Source organism: Camellia sinensis, chromosome 13 (assembly GCF_055761805.1).
Source record: "Camellia sinensis isolate YWXY chromosome 13, ASM5576180v1, whole genome shotgun sequence".
NCBI classification, from domain to species: Eukaryota; Viridiplantae; Streptophyta; class Magnoliopsida; order Ericales; family Theaceae; genus Camellia; species Camellia sinensis.
Genome location: NC_138973.1, coordinates 67,933,911 through 67,954,749, shown reverse-complemented (window position 1 = coordinate 67,954,749; position 20,839 = coordinate 67,933,911). Strand labels below are relative to the sequence as shown.

Here is a 20,839-nt window from a genome sequence, read left to right as displayed (position 1 = left end):
GCGACCGAGCTCCTTAATCAAACAACCGAGGTAGTTTGGCCCCCTTACCGACCGAGCTGAAGTCTAGCTCCCTTTACGAAACCACACTTACACTTGCCATCCTTTTCCTGCAGAGTCCAAGGGGACCCCTGTCATTCCTGAACCTCTCAGGACCGAGCTGCAGCAATTTATCACCGTGCCCAACCCATCAACCGGGCTATAGTAAGTCGGCCACAAATGGGGAAGTTCCGCTTCCTTGTGGATACTCCGGCCGCGCTAGCCGCTTTCAGAGAGGACTACGGCGTCCCGGCCGATGTCCATCTCGAGCTGGCCGAAGAAGAGACCACGCCTTGGGGTAGGGAGGAATGCCCCTTCACCGTGCTGTCCATTGTCGAAGGGGGCCTTCGTTTCCCTCTCAACCCACTGATTACCGAGTTCTTACGCCGTACCGGGCTAGCGCCAACCCAAGTGTCCACCAACACTTATAGAATAATCAACGGCGTACATGAATTGAACCAACGGCTAGGCACCAACTTAGGCCTAGCCGAGATATTGAGGCAGTACACAATGGGCCACACCGGTGACGGCCTAGCTTACTATTTAAAAATAAGACCGGGCAAGGAAAAAATCGTAACCGGCACCCCGGACAAAGATATGCACGATGATGATTTCTTCTGGGTGTCCGGCAACTACGAAACAGCCGAGGTGCCGGGCTGGTTCATAAGCAAGGACTTCGGTTCTTCATGTAGGCCACTCAAATTTGCACGGTTAACTTTATTCTTTTAGTTTTATTAACCGGTTTCCCTGTTTCTTTTGCAGCCATCCAAGCCTTGCAAGCCAACTACCAATTCCCCAACGTCGAGGCAATTCGGGCCGTGCTTAGGTACCGTCACCGAGACTGCAACGAATTGCTCGGCTACACACCCACCTACAGATATTCTGCACCGCGCCGGAGTAGAGTAACTGACTTCCTCAGAGCTCCTTCGCCACCTCCAGATCCAACCCTACCAGACGTCCCATTAATCCGGTTAACCGACGAGCAAGAAATGGCCAAAAGATCTCGGATCAAAAACCTCCTAACCGCGACCTCAGCCGAGATTCCGAGCGTCACCACCCGTTCCCCGGCTGCCGGTCAATCGAGTGCTGCCGTTATAGCCCTTGCTTCTCCAGCTCCAGCTGCCGTGCAATCTGCCAGAGAAGCGCGCCGGGCTGGAAAAAGACCAAGGGCAGATCCCTCCGCCGAGCTCGTCACCGAGCTGACAACCGAGCATCCTGCTGAAACTCCTGCTCCCGTGCCCGCTTGGCGTCCTCAGCTGAAGCACCGGGGACAGGACATCCCGGCGACTGCATCGATCAAGGCAGACAAAGAACATTTGCTTGCCTTCGATCTCTCCAAAGCATTTCTCCTACCGGGCGACGTGGTAGGCAGTGACCACGTCCCTGACACCCGGCTGGTAAAATCTTCTGTGAAGTCGATGGCCAGGGTAAGTCGGCGTTCTTTTTAACATTTCACAAGTGTTTGCTCGGTTCTTCTTGCTCGGTCCCCTTTCTGATGTACTATGCTTCTTTGTGCAGGCCATTCAAAAACAACATTTGGTCCTAGAGCGCATCCACCGGCTTAGGCAGAAAGCCAACGACACTGCGAGCCATGTTGAAAGCCTCCAAGCCGAGCTCGGCCGGGCTAAAGCTTCTCTCGAAATGGCCAACCATGACAATAATAGACTGCTCGGTCAGCTGGGCGCAGCCGAGAAAAAACAAGGTGAGCTTCAGGCCGAGGTTGACGCTTTGAAGAAGGCGAAGAAGAAGGCTTGCCGGGCTGCCAACAAGGCCGGGTTCAACGAGGCCGAGGAGAGCTATAAGAAGCAGGTGTTTGCAACACAAGACATCTACTTCAAGGCCGGTTGGAAGTCTGCCTGTGAACACCTCGGCCAGGGCTCTGACACCGACGTTTTTGCCAATCCTCCCAAAGCTTCACTACCGGTCTACCTCGTGCCATACGCAAATGATGTATTTACTGCGCTTCAAGCGGAGGCCGAGGAAGGACTTGAAGATGGAGAGGATGACACAGATTCTGAGGAAGAAGAGGCCGAGGTGCCTGAACAGCCCGGCAACGATGAGCCCGGCGCCCAAGAAGCAAGCCAAGCTGTTGACCTTGATGCTGATGCTGCCGAGGATGAGTTCACCAATCTTTCCCCCTTAGTTTAGGTTTCTTTTCTTTGTATTTTTGCTTTCAATACACTTGATGTAACCGGGCTTTGTCCCCACCTTTTGTAATGAATTTCTTTATCAATGAAAAATTTTGAATTTTCGCTAAGTGTTTGCCCGGTAGTAATTAATTCCGTCTTCAGCAAACTATCTCGGTATGACTTATCATTTGAACACTTGGTCGACCGGAGTCCATAACATGGTCGACGCACTTGAGCATAACAAAACAAATTCTCGCACCGAAATATCCATCTCGGTTGTTGCTAAGTTTGGACAAGATACCGTGTTGGACAAGACGCCAACTCTTCCAACCGGAGTACTTCATCACGGTTCGGAATCCCAAGTTGGACAGAACACCAACTCTTCCAACCGGAGTACTTCATCTCGGTTGGGAATCCAAAGTTGGATAAAACACCAACTCTTCCAACCGGAGCAAATCATCTCGGTTGGGGATCCTAAGTTGGACAAAACACCAACTCTTCCAACCGGAGCAAATCATCTCGGTTGGGGATCCTAAGTTGGACAAAACACCAACTCTTCCAACCGGAGCAAATCATCTCGGTTGGGGATCCTATGTTGGACAAAACACCAACTCTTCCAACCGGAGCAAATCATCTCGGTTGGGAATCCTAAGTTGGACAAAACACCAACTCTTCCAACCGGAGCAAATCATCTCGGTTGGGAATCCTAAGTTGGACAAAACACCAACTCTTCCAACCGGAGCAAATCATCTCGGTTGGGGATCCTAAGTTGGACAAAACACCAACTCTTCCAACCGGAGCAAATCATCTCGGTTGGGGATCCTATGTTGGACAAAACACCAACTCTTCCAACCAGAGCAAATCATCTCGGTTGGGAATCCTAAGTTGGACAAAACACCAACTCTTCCAACCGGAGCAAATCATCTCGGTTGGGAATCCTAAGTTGGACAAAACACCAACTCTTCCAACCGGAGCAAATCATCTCGGTTTTAAACATTAAAAGAACAATCCGAGTGCTAATGCAAAATGACTTCTATAATTTGACAAAAAGAATTACATTCTGCTTTGCAAGCCAAAAAATTGCTTTACAAAAAAGAGGAAAGTAAAAAGCTTAAAAATAATACAATTTCAAGTTGGCCGCATTCCATGGCCGGGGTATGGCTCTTCCCTCTAGATCCTCCAAGTGGTAAGCCCCCTTGCCCGCCAGACCAGTGATCTTGTAAGGTCCTTCCCAATTTGCCCCTAGTTTGCCTTCTCCTGGCACCAGGGTGTTGCCCATAATTTTCCTCAAAACCCAATCCCCAACTTTGAACGGTCTGGGGTGCACTGTCTTGTTATACTTCTTGGAGAGCTCTTGTTGGTAAGCGGCAACATGGATGAGGGCTTTCTCCCGGCGCTCTTCCGCTAAGTCCAACTCCAAGGCAATAGCCTCGGCATTTAGCTCGGGCTCAAAACTCTCAGTTCTGAGGGTGGGCATTTCAACTTCCAAGGGTATGACCGCCTCCATGCCATAAGCCAAAGCAAATGGAGTTTCCCCGGTCGAACGTCGCGGGGTTGTTCGATATGCCCAAAGGACGCTCGGTAATTCTTCAGCCCACTTGCCCTTAGCCTTTTCCAACCGTTTCTTCAACCCATCCAGTATAGTCTTGTTTGATGCTTCGGCTTGACCATTGGACTGCGGGTAGGCCGGGGTGGAGTTGTAGAATTCTATCTTTAGATCTTCACAGAATCCTCTGAATAGGCGACCGTCAAACTGGGTACCGTTGTTAGAGATCAAAATCTTGGGGACGCCAAACCGCGTGACAATGTTCTGCCAGACAAATCGCTTCACGTCTTTTTCTTTGATGGTTGCCAAGGGCTCAGCTTCAACCCACTTTGTGAAGTAATTTGTGGCCGCGATGAAGAATTTCCGGTTGCCCGGTGCTGTTGGCAACGGTCCCACTATATCTAGCCCCCACATGGCGAAAGGCCAAGGACTGGTGAGGGGAAGAAGTTCCCTGGCAGGCTGGTGGATCTGATGAGCGAATTTTTGGCATTTCTCGCACTTGCGGACATATTTTTGGGCGTCGGCCTGCATGCACGGCCACCAGTATCCCTGCGAAATAGCTCGGTAAGCCAAGGACCGTCCCCCGACGTGGCTGCCACAACTGCCTTCATGAATTTCAAACAAGAAGGCCTCCACACTGTTCGGGTGCACGCACTTGAGATAAGGACCGGTGAAGGACTTCTTATACAACGCGCCTGATGGAGAGAGCCAAAACCGCTCGGACTTCACCCGGATTTTGTGTGCTTCTTTCTTGTCCGCTGGAAGAGTCCGGTCTCTGAGGAACGAGATCAATGGGTCCATCCATGAAGGACCTAGCTCGGCGCAGAGTACATCCGTCTGCCCGGCGTTTTCAATGCTTGGCCGCGGAAGAAAGTCAATCAACAGGGGGTTTGGAGATGTGCTATCTACCATGGAAGCGAGGCCGGCGAGTTCATCAGCCCGGCTGTTTTCTTCCCGGCCAATCTGCTGGACTCTGATTGCCTCAAACTGCTTGATATGGTCCCTGACCAGAGCTTGGTACTTCGCCATCCTGTCGTCCTTCGCTTCATAAATCCCGGAAACTTGATTAACCACAAGCTGGGAATCACTATATACCAGAAGCTCGGCAGCCTTCATTTGGATTGCGCTCTTGAGCCCAGCAAGAAGCGCCTCGTACTCAGCCTCGTTGTTAGATGCCGGGAAGCCGAGTGTGATAGAATGCTCTATGGTTAGGCCGTCCGGGGATATAAGAACAATACCTAGGCCGGCACCATGGCGGTTGGACGCTCCATCAACAAAAAGCTTCCACATGTCCCCCACGAAAAGCTTCCAGCAGTCAGATGGGTCCTGAGAGTTGCGAAGGGCAATGGGATCACAACTGCTCGGCTGTGCGGTGTCAAGTTTGGTGTTGACCGGTTCAAAGTCAGTGCCCCTTGGTGATTCGACACCGGACTCAGCAAGTTGGTCCGTAATGCCCAAGTCCGTAGGCGAAACACCAGGTTGCGGTGTGAAGCCGGCCGCAGGTTCTGAGCTGCCTGGAACCATTCCTTCCCCCCTTGGTGATGCGGTACCGGACAGAGTGGATGGGTTGGTGATATACAACTCCGTCATCGCAACACCGGGAGATACTACCGTGCAAACTGAGGGAATTTCGATGGTGCGCGCTAACTCCGCGGCGCGACCTTCGGCAGATAGTAGTTCCTCGGTTGGCATTGTGGGCGTCTCATCATCTGCCCCGGCAATGGCGACCGGGCATACCGGATGAGTGCCAGGTGAGAACTCGGCAACAAAATCGGCCAAGGTTTGGGCTTTGATGGCGGTGCGCGGCTGGAACTTCACATCAAACTGTCCCAACTCGACCGCCCATTTTAATATTCGGCTGGAAAAGTCTGCGCGCTCAAACAAGGCCTTGAGAGGGAACTCGGTCAGTACGACGATGGTATGGGCGTGAAAATAATGTGCCAATTTCCTCGAAGCCATCATCAGTGCCAACGCTAGTTTTTCCAGCGGCAAGTACCGCGTCTCAGCCGGCAGAAGGGTCTTACTTACGTAAAAAATTGGGAGGTGCTTAATTCCTTCAGCCCGGACTAACACCGCACTTACTGCGTGCTGGGAGACGGCAAGGTAAAGGTAGAGTTCCTCACCGGGCTCTGGTGTAACCAACAGCGGCGGGGAAGACAAATAATCCTTGAGCTCAGCCAAAGCTCGGTCACACTCGTCATCCCATGAGAATTTTGACTTCAATGCTTGAAAGAAAGGGCGGCAGCGATCTGATGACCGGCTTATAAATCGATTAAGCGCGGCGGCCATACCGGCCAGATGCTGTACGTCCTTAGCCGAGCTAGGTTGTTTCAATTCTTGCACGGCTTTGATCTGAGTAGGGTCTGCTTCGATGCCTCGGTTCGTGACTAAGAATCCCAAAAATTTCCCGGATCCCACGCCAAAGGTACACTTCGAGGCGTTCAAGCGCAGCTTGTGCTTCTTAAGAATGGAGAACATCTCGGCTAAGTCGGACAGATGGTGTGCCTCATGTCGGCTCTTTACCACCATATCATCGATGTAAGCCTCCATTGTCCGGCCGAGCAAAGGAGCGAACATTTTGGTCACCATCCTCTGAAAGGTTGCCCCGGCGTTTTTCAAACCAAAGGGCATAACTCGATAGCAGAAGAGTCCCCTTGGAGTCGTAAAAGAGGTGATTTCTTGGTCAGGCCCATGCATGGCAATCTGGTGATAGCCGCGGTATGCATCCAAGAAACTGAGCCGACTGTGTCCAGCCGTCAAATCCACTAGCTGGTCAATGCGCGGCAAAGGGAAGCTGTCTTTTGGACAAGCTCGGTTGACTGTCTTATAGTCGACACAAACTCGCCACTTTCCATTTTTCTTGGGCACCACTACCGTGTTGGAAATCCACCGAGGGTAGTGCACTTCCTATATTGCTCGTGCCTCAAGAAAGTTCTTTACCTCCTCGGCTACTACCTCGGCGTGATGCAGCGCCGATCGCCTTGTTCGCTGGATGACTGGCTTTGCTCCAGGGAAGACATTGAGGTGATGGCAGATAAAGCTTGGGTCAAGACCAGGCATGTCATAGGGCGACCATGCAAAGACTTCGATGTTCGCCATTAAAAACTCGATCATCTCGGTTCTCTCCATGGCCGAGAGACTCGAACCGAGCAAGAAGAACCTGTCCGGCTGATCGGCATCAATCCGCACCTCAACTAATTCTTCAACTGCCTTGTCTTCTACTTTGGTGCCAACATCATCCAAGACACTCTGATCCTCCGGTCCCTCGATCATTTGAACGAATCCTTTGGCAGCCCGGCTCCCGTTGACCGCCACGAAGCACTGCTTGGACATGACCTGATCACCCCAAACCTCCTCGATTGCCCCCATAGCCGAGGGGAATCTCATCACCTGGTGGTAGGTCGATGCTACAGCTTGCATGGCGTGAAGCCATCCTCTTCCAAGGATAAGGTTGTACGTTGAAGGCACTTGTAGCACCCAAAACTCCACTTGCTGGACCACGGATCCCGCTTTGACCGGCAGGATAATCTTTCCCAATGGCCACTCCGGCTGCGAGTTAAATCCAACCAGTGGCGAAGTGGCCGGTGCCAAGTCTGTCTCACGAAGTTTGAGCTGTTTGAACGCATCATAATACATGATCTCGACCGAGCTTCCCTGATCGATCAAGATCCGTCTAACATCAAATTCTTTGACGCGTAGTGTTACGACAAGAGCATCGTTGTGCGGCGTCTGGATACGCTCTAAATCCCTTGAGGTGAAACTGATCACGTCTTTCTCCTCTGTCTTCCCCCTTTTGATGGCAGGCTGTACTGACAAAACTTCCCTCATGTGCTCTGCCTTCTTGATCATGCCCCGGAGTTCGCAGACACGCTCCGGTTCCACGATGCCGTGGATGACATTAATGACTCCTTGTGGTGGTGCATCTCGGTCGTCCTGTCCCCTGGGATCAACCGGAGCCTGATTTGGTTTCACTCCGCCATCAATGTAAAGGTCCAGATGCCCGGCCGCAACCAATTCTTCCAAATGTTGTCGCAAAGGCAAACAATCCTCAGTCCGGTGGCCCCTCTCCCGGTGAAACGTACAACGATACCGCGGGTTGTACCCCTTTTGTCCATCGCCCAACTTAGCAGGAAACCGAACATACTCCTCGTCTCGGATTTCGCTAAGTATGCGATAGATTGGAATCTTAAAGACCGTGGTTATGCCAGTCCTTGCCTTCATTCTCCTGTTTGCGTCCTCAACGTCATCACGGGGGTAGTCATCCCGGTCATTCCGACGTCCTCTACCCCGGTTTTTTCGATTTGAACCTCGGTCTGATTCCTCTGCCCGGTCATTTGAGCGGCTGGACTCTTGCCCAACTGCGTGCACCTTGCCTGCTGTCTTCTTGTCTGTTCCGACCGGAGTGGCCTTCACGGTGGAAGCCGACGCATCATCCTCTACTCGGATGTGCTCGTTGATGCGCTGCATGAGCTGGCCCATGGAAGTCGGTTGGTGCATGGTAAGCGAGTCCCGCAGTCTATGTCCGACCGGGAGACCGCGCTTGTACTGCGTGATAGCAAGGTTGACCGGGCAGTCTAAGATCTCGTTGAAGGTTTCCCAATACCTTGAATTGTACGCCTTCAGTGTGTCGCACGGTTCCATCTTGACACTCAGCAAGTGATCAACTTCCTTTGGTGTTTTTGTGTTGGTTTTGAAGCGCGTAACAAACGCCTCGGCCAACTGATGCCACCTTTGTATACTCCCTTCCGGCAACCTCTCGAACCACTTTAAGCCCAGCTCGCCTAAACTTGACGGGAAGATTAGGCACATAAGTCCGTCATTGCGCCGATGTCCGGCCATAACCTGTCGGAAGTGGCTCACATGCATGTACGGATCGGTCTTCCCGTCGTAAAGTGTGAACTTAGGCTGATGGAAGCCCGCTGGAAGCGGCGTTGTTTCTATTTCCAGGGAGAAAGGAGTGGCATTCAACCTTGCCAAGTCTGTATCTTCGAATATCGGCACTGCCTGGCGGGGTGGAGGCATTCCGACCTCCTCACTGGCATGAACCCCGTAGGAGAGCCGCTGGAAAGCAGGTATTCTCTGAGCTTCGCGCCGGCGAGCCCGCTCCCTTAATACTGCCCGTAAGTCCTCTGACTGAGCTGAATAAGAATACCTCGACGTCGTCGCCGGACGTGAGGGTTTGTAGGTGCTGTCTTGCGCGCTGGACTTTTCTGCACGCACGTCGGAATCACCAACCTGGTAACTTCTGGTAATAGATATGGACTGAGTATGTCGTTGGCTCTGTCCGCCTGAACGGCGGGATAGGGTGCGCTCACTGTGGTCTCCCACTCCAGCTACACCTTTCCCTTTGACATGCCGTTTAAGATCCTCCATCTCCGCCGCCATCCGCCTGATGACAGCGTCTTGGTCCCTTAACTTGCTTTCCAGTCGCCTGGCGTGTGAGTCTCTCCGCCGGTGACCGTCTGGACTCCGTGAATGCCCATGACTCCTTCCGCGCTTATCCCGCGCGTCTCCTGACTGTCCTCCAGTGGGCGTCCCCAACTCAGCCATTGGATGGACGGCAGGTGGTCCCTCTCTCCTTCGGGTATACTCCGGGGTGGCTCCATCGATGGCGGACAACGGGAACTCGTCGTTGTTCGCCATGGACGGCGATCAGATGAACCTGGAAGACAAGGTTTTGTCTGTCAAGATTCCCACAGACGGCGCCAATTGTACGGGGAGCAAATATTCCGGCGTGCCCGTATTCCTTTCTTCCGAGCTCCGTCGATGTCCGATCACCTGCGAGTCAATAAGGATGAGCTACCCGGCGGTGTGTGGCCAGAAAAACCCTCCGACGGTCAAGTTAGCACACACCTTAGAGGGAATAGAGAGAAGGGAGAGAGTGTTTGAGTGTAAGGATTTTCTTACACAGTGTTCGTCTGTCGCGTATGGGGGGCGCAGACAGGCTTATATACCTTCTGTGCCCCATATCCACTCCCTGTCATCTCCTGACACGTGGCTCTGCTATCCCATCTGTCAGCTTAAACCATGCCGTTCATCACCTGCTCTCAACTGCCTGCCAGCATAGCTGGAGCTCGGCAGCCGAGTTGCCCTACCTCGGTCATACCATGCTTCATACCTTAAGCGCCCGACCGGATAACCGAATGAAGGATCGGGCTAGGCGGCATCTCGGCAAAGCTTAGCCCGGGATCCTCCTTTGGTCGGTCTTCTCGCCGGTCAGTCAACTACCTCGGCTGACCGCGCCTTTCCGAGCGCCGGCCTCTCGGTCTGTCCGATCTCGTCAATCCTCGGACCGAGCATCCTGGTCTGCACGGTTCGGGGCAGCACATAGTCCAAACTCTGCCCGGCCCAAGTTCTGGTAGCCCATCTCCGGGTGAACAGTCGATCACCTCGGCCCACTGCTCTGCTGGGCCCCCAACCTGTTCGGTTTATACCTCGGCCCAACGCCGGAGCATAAATCACCCTCTCAGGTAAGAATCTCACCCCTTTATTCCCCATTTTTGCACCTTATTTCTACCTATCTTAGAAATGTTTTTGTGCTTAGTGCATAATACAAAAAAAGTTCTATTTTTCAGTCCTCTTGATTGTTTATTAAGAGTGTTTTGTGGTTTGAGGGTGTTTGACCCCTCTTAGGCCTTGAAAGGCCTCATTTTGTGCTATTTTGTGCTAGTTTCGGGACTTTGATGTTTGGGCCTCTTCACCACTGAAATCTTGAGGGATTTCAGTGGTGAAGATGGTGCCTTGAAGTCTCCAAAAGGAGAGGGCCACCCCCTCTCCTTGTTGTCCTTGAAATGGACCATTTTTGGCCTCTTGAGGGAGCACCATGTTAGAGTATGTATTGAACATGCCTTGGCTGTTTTTTGTGCTTAATATGTCATATTATGCCTCTGTTTTTTATTGGTTTTGGTACACCATGCATGCTTAGCATACCTACCATGTAATGCCTTGTTTATGCCTTAATTTGCCTTAGGTTGTTAGCCTTTGTTCGAGCATGTTTTAGGCTTAGTCTTGTGAAGATTTTGTGCATATTTTGCCATGTCTTAGGTCTGTCCATGGTTGTTTGGGTCGGATTTGGCATTCTTAGTATAGCCTCTTTGCATTCCGGCTTGTTGGCCTTAAGTAGGTGCATGTATAGCATGACATCTTTGCATTGATTTGGTGATTTGGGGCCACCCTACGTGTTATTTCAGTCCCATTTTCATGCCTATGTGTTTGCCTTGAATGCTTCTTTAATGCTTTGAAAGCATGTGTGGCATGTTCCATGTTTTGGCCATAGTGCATGCTTTGAAATTGAGCCCCTTAGATGCCATCTAGGGAGTCCCTTTTGCATGGTCTAGGTCTGTCTTGAACCTATTTTAAGCCCTCTTAGCCTTGTGAGGCTTGGTTGGCTTAACCATGGTTCAAGTCCCCTTGACCGGCTTCAAGTACTTGGACCATTTTGCATGTTAATGTCAGCCTATCTTGTTGCTTGGTTTGACACCTTCCTCATGCATTTTCAGAGCTTATGTTGCATGTTAATTGTCCACCATATGCCTCTTCCAAGTGTGCTTGAGAGTTGTCCAGTTTGTGCCTAAGTGTTGGTCCTTGTATGCATGTGTGTTTGCATGCCATTTAGCCCTCATTTTATAGCACTTTGGCCGCTGTTTTGGGCCTATTTAGAGTTGCCTGAATCATGTATAAGTCCATCTTTGTATCCATTTGCATGCCCCCATGTTTGCTTGTATGCTTGCATAAGTTTGTTGCCATGCCATGTTGCATCCTTAGCTTGCATGCCTAGGTTGCATTGCATCTTGCATGCATGCCTTGCTCCTTGACTTGATGATAGGAATTGGGCCTTAGTTTGTTTGATTGGTTTGCATTTCATTTGACATGAAAGTTGCATACTTGATTCCTTGGGCCATCATGCATGGAAATGCGTGATTGGTGGTCCGAGAATCGAGGCACATGCCCCTTTGAGTCATTACCATGATAAGGGACATGGTTGGTGCATATATGCCTTGGATTGTGCTGCCATGCTTTGTCTTGCCCTCTGTTGCTGTGAGTTGCAGGTTCTGCAGACTTTCTTTGCCGACCGGCAGTATATATTGCCGACCGGCAGTAAATCACCAGCCGATAGCTTTGTTTTGTGCCGGTGACAACACTACACTGCCGGTAGCAATTCCATTCAGCTGGTGATGATCCCCATTGTCCAAGGAAGCAGTCCTGAAGTTTTGGTAACCTCCAGAGGAGCAGAGGAAGGAAAACAAAGGCAGCCTATGCATGGCGGTGCATTTCCGAGCAGGACCGAGCATGCATTGCATCGAGCTCTCCTCCCGAGGCGGTTTACTGCTTTTCCTAGATTAATTAATTTGCTTAGTTGATTAGGCGATTTGTAATATTTAATTAGCTTGTGTAGTTAATTAATTTGTAATATTTATTTGGTCCCTCCGAGTGAGGGCAAGTCTGTAATAAGTATGTGTGAGTGGTGTGTATGTCTTCCAATCCCCATTTCTTTCTTCCTTTTTACTTACCTGCTTTGATGGTTAGTATTAGGGCACATTTAATTTAGCATACCTTATGCTATGCATGCGTGCATTCATGTATTTGTATTGCATGCACTAGGCTCGATACATCACGCTAACTGCATTTGTACTTCAATTCCAAATTGAATACGTGCATCGATTGATCGCATTTCACATGCCATGTTTAGGATTAGCCGAGCCTATCTAGTTGCATCCTGTATGTGTTGCATTAGTCAAATTGACATGAACTAGGACATGCATGTTTGCTAACTAGTTTATTGTTTTGGCACGAAGTACGATGTAAGTATTTATGCTTTAGCATCCCGCATGCGTGTGAGTGTTGCCATGACAGTATGTCTGCCATGCGGCTAAGTGCTTATGTGTTAAATTGTTTTAATGCCTGTAGGTGGAGGTTGGATTGTTTGAGTTGGAAAAACTCGTTGAAATCCGTATTTTAGCCTACTTGCGAGTAGCAAATTCTAAAGCGCTTTTCAAAACCGAACGGATATGCAATGCTTATTTCCAAATTAGGCAATCTAGTCTATACTTGTTTGCTGCGCGCATAACATAGTAATTCTAGGCTAATAATTGGAATAAGAACACGTAATGTTTTCAAAATCGGATATCATGGTTAGTAGAGGCCGGTCTTCGGACCGGGCGAAAGGGGGTGCTCATAGCTGACCTTCCCCGATCGCACCCAAGCTCCCGAGCCGAGACAACTCCGGTGATGACGGACATGTGGCCTTCGGCACCGAGTCAGGGTTTCCTAAATTTCCCCATTAAAAAATATTTAGGTGGCGACTCTGTATCTGGCAAAGCAGTCCATGTTTGGCACTACTTTTTCAAAAATCTGTTTCTCAAAATGATTTGCCAGATTTGGACTCTTTGGTTTAGATTAAGAACCGCGACAACAAAATTGTGAGTCCGAACTGTAGTAGCGAAGGGCCCCTCGCGGGACGCGTCTACAGTTTCTGGCGACTCCGCTGGGGAAATTAGAGAGCTTGACTCGAACTCGTGATATCCTGTTTTGATTTCACTTATGTGTTTCTTTGCATTGCATGTGCATTGGTGCGCCTAGGAACATTGTGTTTGCCATCTGCCATTCCTGAACGGTTTGCCGGAGGCTTGTCTTGTCAAGGCATGACCATAAGGCTGACCGGTTATGGGCTCTGACAGCATGGGAACACAAACCCCGGTTTACCGGGGCACCCTTTTCGACCCTTCGACCTAGTGCATATTCGGATCCATAGTGACCATTCCAAGTTAGGACAGGCTGCTTACCCGATGTTAGGTTGTTTGAAAACTGTTGCGTGCATAGTGAAACCCTAGCTCCTGACAAAATAGGACAGGGAAACCCTACCCTAACATAGGGGTGTTTTGGCTCTCTTTACTTGCTATGTGCTTCTAGAATGTATTTCTACAGGGAAAGTACATATCAGTTTGCAAGTTTGAGTATCAGAACTGAGGACACCAGTATCAGTGTCAGTTATAAGAATCAGTTATCTGCGGGTATCGGGTTCAGTTTTTGGGGACAGTGATTTCTGGGAACAGTGATCAGTATCCAGAGCCGGTACAGAATAGCCAGCGCCCCCCTTGCCGCGGCAGGGTTTGTGATGACGCAGAATTCAGAAGAGATCGTGGTTATGACAGCCGCATTAGAGCAAGGGATCACCCTGCAAGGTGAGGCCAGCATTGATGTGTCACATCCACCCAGGTCGCCTGTTGTGCACCCGGTTTGGGCCCCCCAGCTATACCAGGCTCGCGAGCCTACTACATTTGAGCTAATGGGGATGATAGGTGATCTCCAGAGGTCTGTGGCGGATCTCGCCTACGGAATGTCAGCTTCGCCCCCAGCGGCACCGTATGCCGGGAATTTCATACCACAGGAGCCCCCGCTGCTGGGGCAGATTGTGATAGAGCTCAGCCAGCCAGAGGTGGCTTCCGGCTATAGCCACGACATGTCAGCAACAACCGGGCTTCGCTCTGAAGTAGCAACCCAAACCCTTGACCAAGCTGAGGCCGGAGGAAAAGCCAAAATAAAGGTAGATGCCGATCCCATTGAACAACTGCTGTGGGCAGTTGAGGCTTTGAAAGTTGGGGAGATGAACAAGCAACAGATATCCGCAGTTGTGGCAAAGACTGTGGAGGATGCTTTCCCCACTCCACTTGAGGGTAGTTCAAGCCAGTCAGAAAATCGGGACAGGCCCCGTCATGCCAAGACAGTTCCTCCTATTCCCGCCCCTGCACCCGGGAAAGATCAGAAAGCTAAAGTGGCGCCTGCCGACCCTTTCGCTTGTGCGGCTAGTAAGAGCGCTCCGACTCTAAAATACCTGCCCCGGGGGCGCAGGCCTTTTCATGCTCTCTACATGCCTCTGTCCAAGGCACTTCAGATCCTTGCCGAGAAGGGACATCTTAAACCCTTGGAGCCTCGGCCTCTCCCGAAGAATCTCCCTGCAACGCATGATGCTACTCAGTACTACGCGTACCACCAACAGACAGGCCATGCTACCGACAATTGCTTCCGCCTCCGTCATGAGGTGCAAGATTTGATTGACAACGAGGTTATCCTCCCACTCACCGCAGCCAAGTCCGTTACCACCCAGTTATTGGATTTTGAGGACACAAATACTGTAAGTATGTAATTAGAAAGTGAACCACCTGCGGGCGGCGTCCGGTGTATTTTGAATATGGCGTCTGGCACGCATTTTTGAGTGGCTGTGAACGCTAACTTTGTAAATCTTGGCTTGGGTATCGAGTCAGTCTTTTGTTTTGAGTCTGTCTCTTTGTCATGAGTCAATCTTTTTGCTTAAGGGTCTGTCTTGTTGTATCGAGTCAGTCCCCTTTGTATATAATACCAGGTGATTCTGGGATTGTTGCCTCGAACACCGTTTTGTCTTGTAATTACTTGTTTTGTTTTTTAGTCTGTTTCTACCTGGAGACAGTTACACCAACAAATCTGAATGAAACAGCTGTGGTTATCTCATTTTCATGCTTGCTTCTAGTATAAGTTAGTTGTGCCAGAGGATTTGATTGGGCTAACAGTACATCTTGCCTGCTCTCCTGCGCGCCAAACTCATTGCATTAGCCTAAGTTTTTCAAAAAACCTTTTGAACACTGCGGTGATAAAAACGAAGAGGAAGGAATTCCTCGGGTTTTGCAAAACTTTGATCATTTTGAGAGAAAGAGAGGCGTGCTAAGCCCTTAATGAGTGAAATCATGCTTGTCGGCGTGAGTACTGAGAAGGATCCTGGCTTGATCCAGATTGGTTCCACACTATCTTCAGCGCGAGCGATTTGTCGCTTTCTTAAAAACTTTCAAAAACAAATGTTTTACGCGGCCCTGTGAAGACCTGTGTGGAATTGCTCTTGAGATTGTGCAGCCTAGGATCGCTCTCAGCCTCAAGATTCGACCTATTGTCTTGAACCTCGAACTCATTCGGAACATTCAACAGTCAACCGTTAGAGGAGGCCCGTGTGGCCAGTTTTGAAGCAGCCCTCGAGCAAGAGGCACCGAAGGCGAGTCGAAAGGATTAGATCTCACCAAAAGAAGCTTATGGAGCAGCCATGACGAATTCTTCTAAAAGTCATTGCAAACAGTCGTTCTCCTAGATACAGAGAGGCTTCAACTCCAAAAACCATTTGGCATGGACTTGTTACACTTTTACCCTTTGAGAGGCTCGCTGGGCCGAAAACCCGGAAGGGCGACCCAGGCAAAAGTTAGAGCAAGAGAAAAACACAAAAAAAAAGAAGCGAAAAATACAAAAAAGAAAAGAGAAAAAGAAAGAAAAAAAGGAAATGCAAAAAAAAGAGAGAAAAGAAAAAGAGTAAAGAAAAAGAAAAAAAAAATGAAAAGAAGCTCGCAAGGTCGAAAACCCGCATCGGGCACCTTGGCAAAAGTTAGAGCCTGAAAAGTGAAGGTTAAAATACCCGAGTGTACCTTAACCAGAACTACGTAAGGCTTGATTCCCATGTTTGGGATACGTAGGCAACTTCATCATGAAGTCCAGCCCCCAACGCTTTCATAGCGTCTCAGTCCATGCAATGGTTTCGACTTCATCCCAAAGTCTAGTCGCCAACGCTTCTAAGGCGACTGTGTCCATATATTTTTTGTGACTGTCTTCGTCATCTTTGTGTCCAAAGAGTTCGGCCACCACCAATGAAGACTGTTTGTGGACTGCTGCGACATCATCCAAACAAGGGGCAACTTTCCGTTGCCATGAGCCGTCGTAAGCCGCCATTCAAACTAGGGGCAACTTTCCGTTGCCTCCCACCCCCTTCAAACCAGGGGCAATTTTCCATTGCCTCCGATCCGAGGTTGCGGATCTCCGATCCGAGGTTCCATGCCCGTTGAGCATTGACTGTTTGAAAAATAGTTTTTGAAAATTTTTACTGAGGTTGACTATTTTCTCGAAAACTATTTCATTTTTCAAAACTGGACCATTGTCTTGGACCCAAAAAGGAAAATTTTTAGTGCTTACAGCCTGACTTGCATGATTTTCAAATCAAAAGTCAAACAAGTACGTTAATCCGACTCTCATTTTGATCAAACTTGTTTTAGTAGAAAACCAAAACGAAAAGAATGGTTAAAATGATGAAACAGGGGCACAGTTGAGCCAGGCGTTCTGTCCCCCCTCGTTATCGACGTACTTGCCAGAAGAGCGCTCTACCCGCCAGAAGAAATAGCCGTGAGCTAACGGTGTTGAGCATGAACCCACACCTTTCTATTTATCCATCAATCACCCCGGGGAGGGATGAAAAATGAGAGAATGAAGAATAGAGAGGTGTAAGTTGAGAGAAAAGTGGGGAATAGGGTTTTGAGAGAAAATCCGAGCTTGAGAGTCGAGTGATGTGAGAATCACAAATCAGAAAAGGGTGGGAAACGGTACCCAGAGAAACTGGCTCCTCGTGATCTGAGGTCCCCCGTCCCTGTTAACGCGTCTGTGTATCGTGTCTTTTTGATTTGTCGGTCTCGTCTTTTGTTTTTCCCGGGCGTGTCTCGTTGTGTTTAAGTCGTGTACCTTTGTTGAGTCCTCCCCGCTGTGTCCAGTTGTAGGCTCGATACCCTAGTTGAAAACCCTTATTTAATTTCAAAAATCGTTTATGCTCAGAATGCTGTGCCATTCTCTACATTTGGGCGAACCAAAAGAAGGAAGGGAAAATTTGGGGCATCTGAGCATGTTTCAACCCTAGCCGGTTTCACCTTTGAAGGCCGTCTTGTCAGATTGGGCTGTTGTGTTTAAAGTTTGCTGTGCTCAGAATGAACCGAATGCTGTGTTATGGGCTGTATGCAGATTAATCCCCAGTAGAGTAAAAGGGCTGTGTGTCCAGAATCAGGCAGTGGGGTGCTTGGGTTTATTTTGCTGTTGGCTGTTTAATTATCTGATTATTACCATGCAAGTGTTCAATTTTCAGACAACTAATCATATTTCATTTACATTGAAGTGTAACATGATGGGATGCGATGCAATACATGAGATATGTAAATGTAACACTTTCTAAGCAAAAAAATTTGTTCATTTCATAATCTTTTTTTAAGTACAAAGTTTCGAGGAAAACAAAAATCTGCCTGCGGCAGTACAAAGTATCCTGACTACCAACAAAAGGGAAAAGTACAAAAAAGAAGAAAAACAACAAAAATTTGTATCCATGTCAAGCGATTCCGAGGGCTATCGGTCTGTCCTAGTCCTCTTCCTGGACGAAGGTCCAGGAGCATCATCAGCATCGTCATCAGAACCCGAGCTAGTGCTGCCTCCGGTCTCCTCCTCCGATGCCTCCGCCTCCGACTCTGCCGCCGCCTCCGACTCCTCATCATCATCATCATCAGGAACGGGAGCCCGCGAACTACTCCCGACATGAGTGTGCCCGCCTTGGTGCGGGGGAATACTCTGCCATCCTCATCTCTCCCTCAGGTGGGGACGGAAGGTCCGGCTGGAGCACCTCCTACCACGAGAATCTGGAAGGGAGGCTGAAAAAGTACATAAAAGGCAAATGCATCAGTATATTGTGGACAGTTTATCAGTGCAGAATGCAACATATGAGTACAGTGTGTAAATACTGTGGACAGTTTATCAGTGCAGAATGCAGCATATGAGTACAGTGTGTAAATACTGTGGACAGTTTATCAGTGCAGAATGCAGTGTATGAGTACAGTGTGTGAATGCCGTGGACAATCTATCAGTGCAGAATGTAGTGTATGAGTACAGTGTGTGTATACCGTGGGCAGTTTAACAGTGCAGAATGCAGCGTATGAGTACAGTGTATGTATATTGTGAGCAGTGTATCAGTGCAGAATGCAGCGTATAAGTATGAGAATACCGTGAGTAGTGTATCAGTGCAAAATACAGTGTATGAGTACAGTGTGTGTATGCCGTGGGCAGTTTAACAGTGCAGAATGCAGTGTGTCAGATGCTGTGAGATCAGTGTATTAGGTGTTGTGCCGTGCATCAGATTATGTGAAGCCGTGTATGAATGGTTTGAGGCCAGTGTCAGAAGAACATACCGGAATGCTGTAGAGGGCCAGGAGATCGAAGGTCCGCTGGAGCATCCCCATCATGGAGGCATTCATCTCCAATGACTGTCGGGTGTACGCAGAAGAAGCCTGCAAAAATATCAGATACATCAATATTCTGTGGAATATCAAATAAACCGAAATGAAATGACTGTACAGAAATGCAGTAATACATACCGGAGGTAAGTCGGGGACGCCGACGAACTCGTGATCATCTGGCGGAGGGGCGAAGGGGATCTGATAGGTCACCCCACCCTGCCCTCGGAAAGTCAGTACAGCAGGCAGGGCGGGCCAACCAGCCCCCCGTCCTCCCTGAGCTCCGCCCCTGCCACGGACTCGGGCCCTCCTCGAAGCTCCCGCTCTAGCTCCTACTCCTGTCCCAGCTGCTGGCGCCACGGGCCCGGCTCCCTCCGCTCGACGGCCGTCGCTCAGAGGTCGCATCAGGTACGTCTGTACGTACTCTCGATAGTCACCGATACCTCTGAAGCGGGCCTCCTCCTAGCCAATAGTGTAGTCGTCCATCTGCTCGGTGGTGAGCCTCTCGGTCTCTCTCATGTCCGCAGGAGGGTGAACCGGGACTATCTGCTCAGGTAACCCCAGGGTCTGGCGTAGGAAACGCTCACCCAGGTACCAAGCCCGACAGACCGGACCCTCCAGTAGGATCCGGAAACGCGAGGTCTCCTCAGCACCAGCAAACCGATCCCGCGTCACCGCTGGCAACGGAGCCCACGGCCGCCAAGTGATCTGAAAGTGACAGACAGTTTGTTATCTACTGTTATTGAAATATGCAGTGGGAAAGCGAAGCTTAAATAAACTGCAAGTAAAACATACCTCTGCGGGGGTGATGGTGTCGAAGTATCGACGGAAAAAGCCGAATGTCTCTCGCGGCCGCCAGGTGCATCTCCCGTCAAAGCGGCGTGAAAAGGGGACAACCAGAGGGGTCTCTGTGACTGGTACGGGGGCAAGCCTAGGAAAGTAGGCGTAAACCCACAGCTGCAAGGTAAATACCAGTGCATTTATCAGAAAAAGCAGAATATACAGAATAAAGCAAAAATGACAGAGCCGTGTGTTGTGCAGTGTATTGTGTGCAGTGTACAGTGTGAGCGGTGTACAGTCAGTGTAAAGAAGAGCGTATGTGTGTGCCGTGTGTACAGTATACAGCAAGTATAGAGCAGACTACAGTGTGTGCAGTGTACAGAGTACAGAAAATATCGGACAGAAATGAAAAGCGGAGAAGAAATGTACCTCCCAAGCCCGCCAGTAGCCTCCGAGCAACTGGCCGCTGCCGCGCGAAGCCGAGTTCATGTACCCGTAGAGAGTGGCCAGAGCGGCGCCACCCCAGTCGTAATGCAAAATGTCCCGGACGTCCACCAGTGCGCTGAGAAGACAGAGAGGCACGGTGTTTGCCCGGTCGGCGAAGATGGTCGTCCCGAATAAGAACATCAGGAAGCTGCGGGCGTACCTCTCCACGTCCTCCTGAGTCAGCTGCGCCTCCTCCTCCAACGCGGGCTGGACCCTAAACTGTACCTCGAACCAGGAGTACCGCACGAAGCCTGGACGAGCAAGAGGTGGGGCCTCCCCCAGCAGATGGACCTGAGCGGCAGTCCACTCATCCATGTCTATGTCAAAGGGGATCGGATCACCCCCTACCCCGATGCCTGTGAGCATCGAGAAATCATAAGGGGTCATCGTCATGTCCTCTGCTGTGGAAAAGTGAAACGAATCGGTGGTATCCCACCACTTCTCCGCCAGAGCGGCAAGGAGAGGTCTGCATGTGGAAAGCCTGGAGAGTCCTCGGCAGAAGGCGCCGAAGCCCGCTCGGTCCACTATGCGTCGGACCGCGTCAGGGAGCTCATCGTACCACTCCCGAGCGCCAGTGTTCCCATACCCGCGGATGGTATGGGAATCCTCCTGTAAACAGAAAATAGCAATGGCAAGGCAACATTCAAAATGCAGTTTTGAAAAGCATACAGATACAGCATGCGTGCAAGTTTGACAGATTTTGACAAATACCGGGTGCCGGTGTGCTTACAGTGAACTACAGCGTGTGATGCGTCAGCCTGTTCCGGTGGTTCAGTACAGATACAACATGCGTACAAATTTAACAGATTCAGACAAAT

The 20,839-nt window shown here is 50.0% G+C and overlaps 1 protein-coding gene across 1 annotated transcript in view; it reads left to right on the top strand.

Moving 5' to 3' along the window:
- The first annotated feature begins 489 nt into the window (after window positions 1–489).
- LOC145805463 (uncharacterized) overlaps window positions 490–20,839 on the top strand; it is a 42,876-nt gene continuing 22,526 nt past the window's right edge. The window contains exons 1-3 of the mRNA XM_082900599.1: window positions 490–724; window positions 799–1,463; window positions 1,555–1,845. Coding sequence (XP_082756725.1) covers window positions 547–724; window positions 799–1,463; window positions 1,555–1,845 — 1,134 coding nt within the window. The 5' untranslated portion in view covers window positions 490–546. The remainder of the gene's footprint in view (window positions 725–798; window positions 1,464–1,554; window positions 1,846–20,839) is intronic.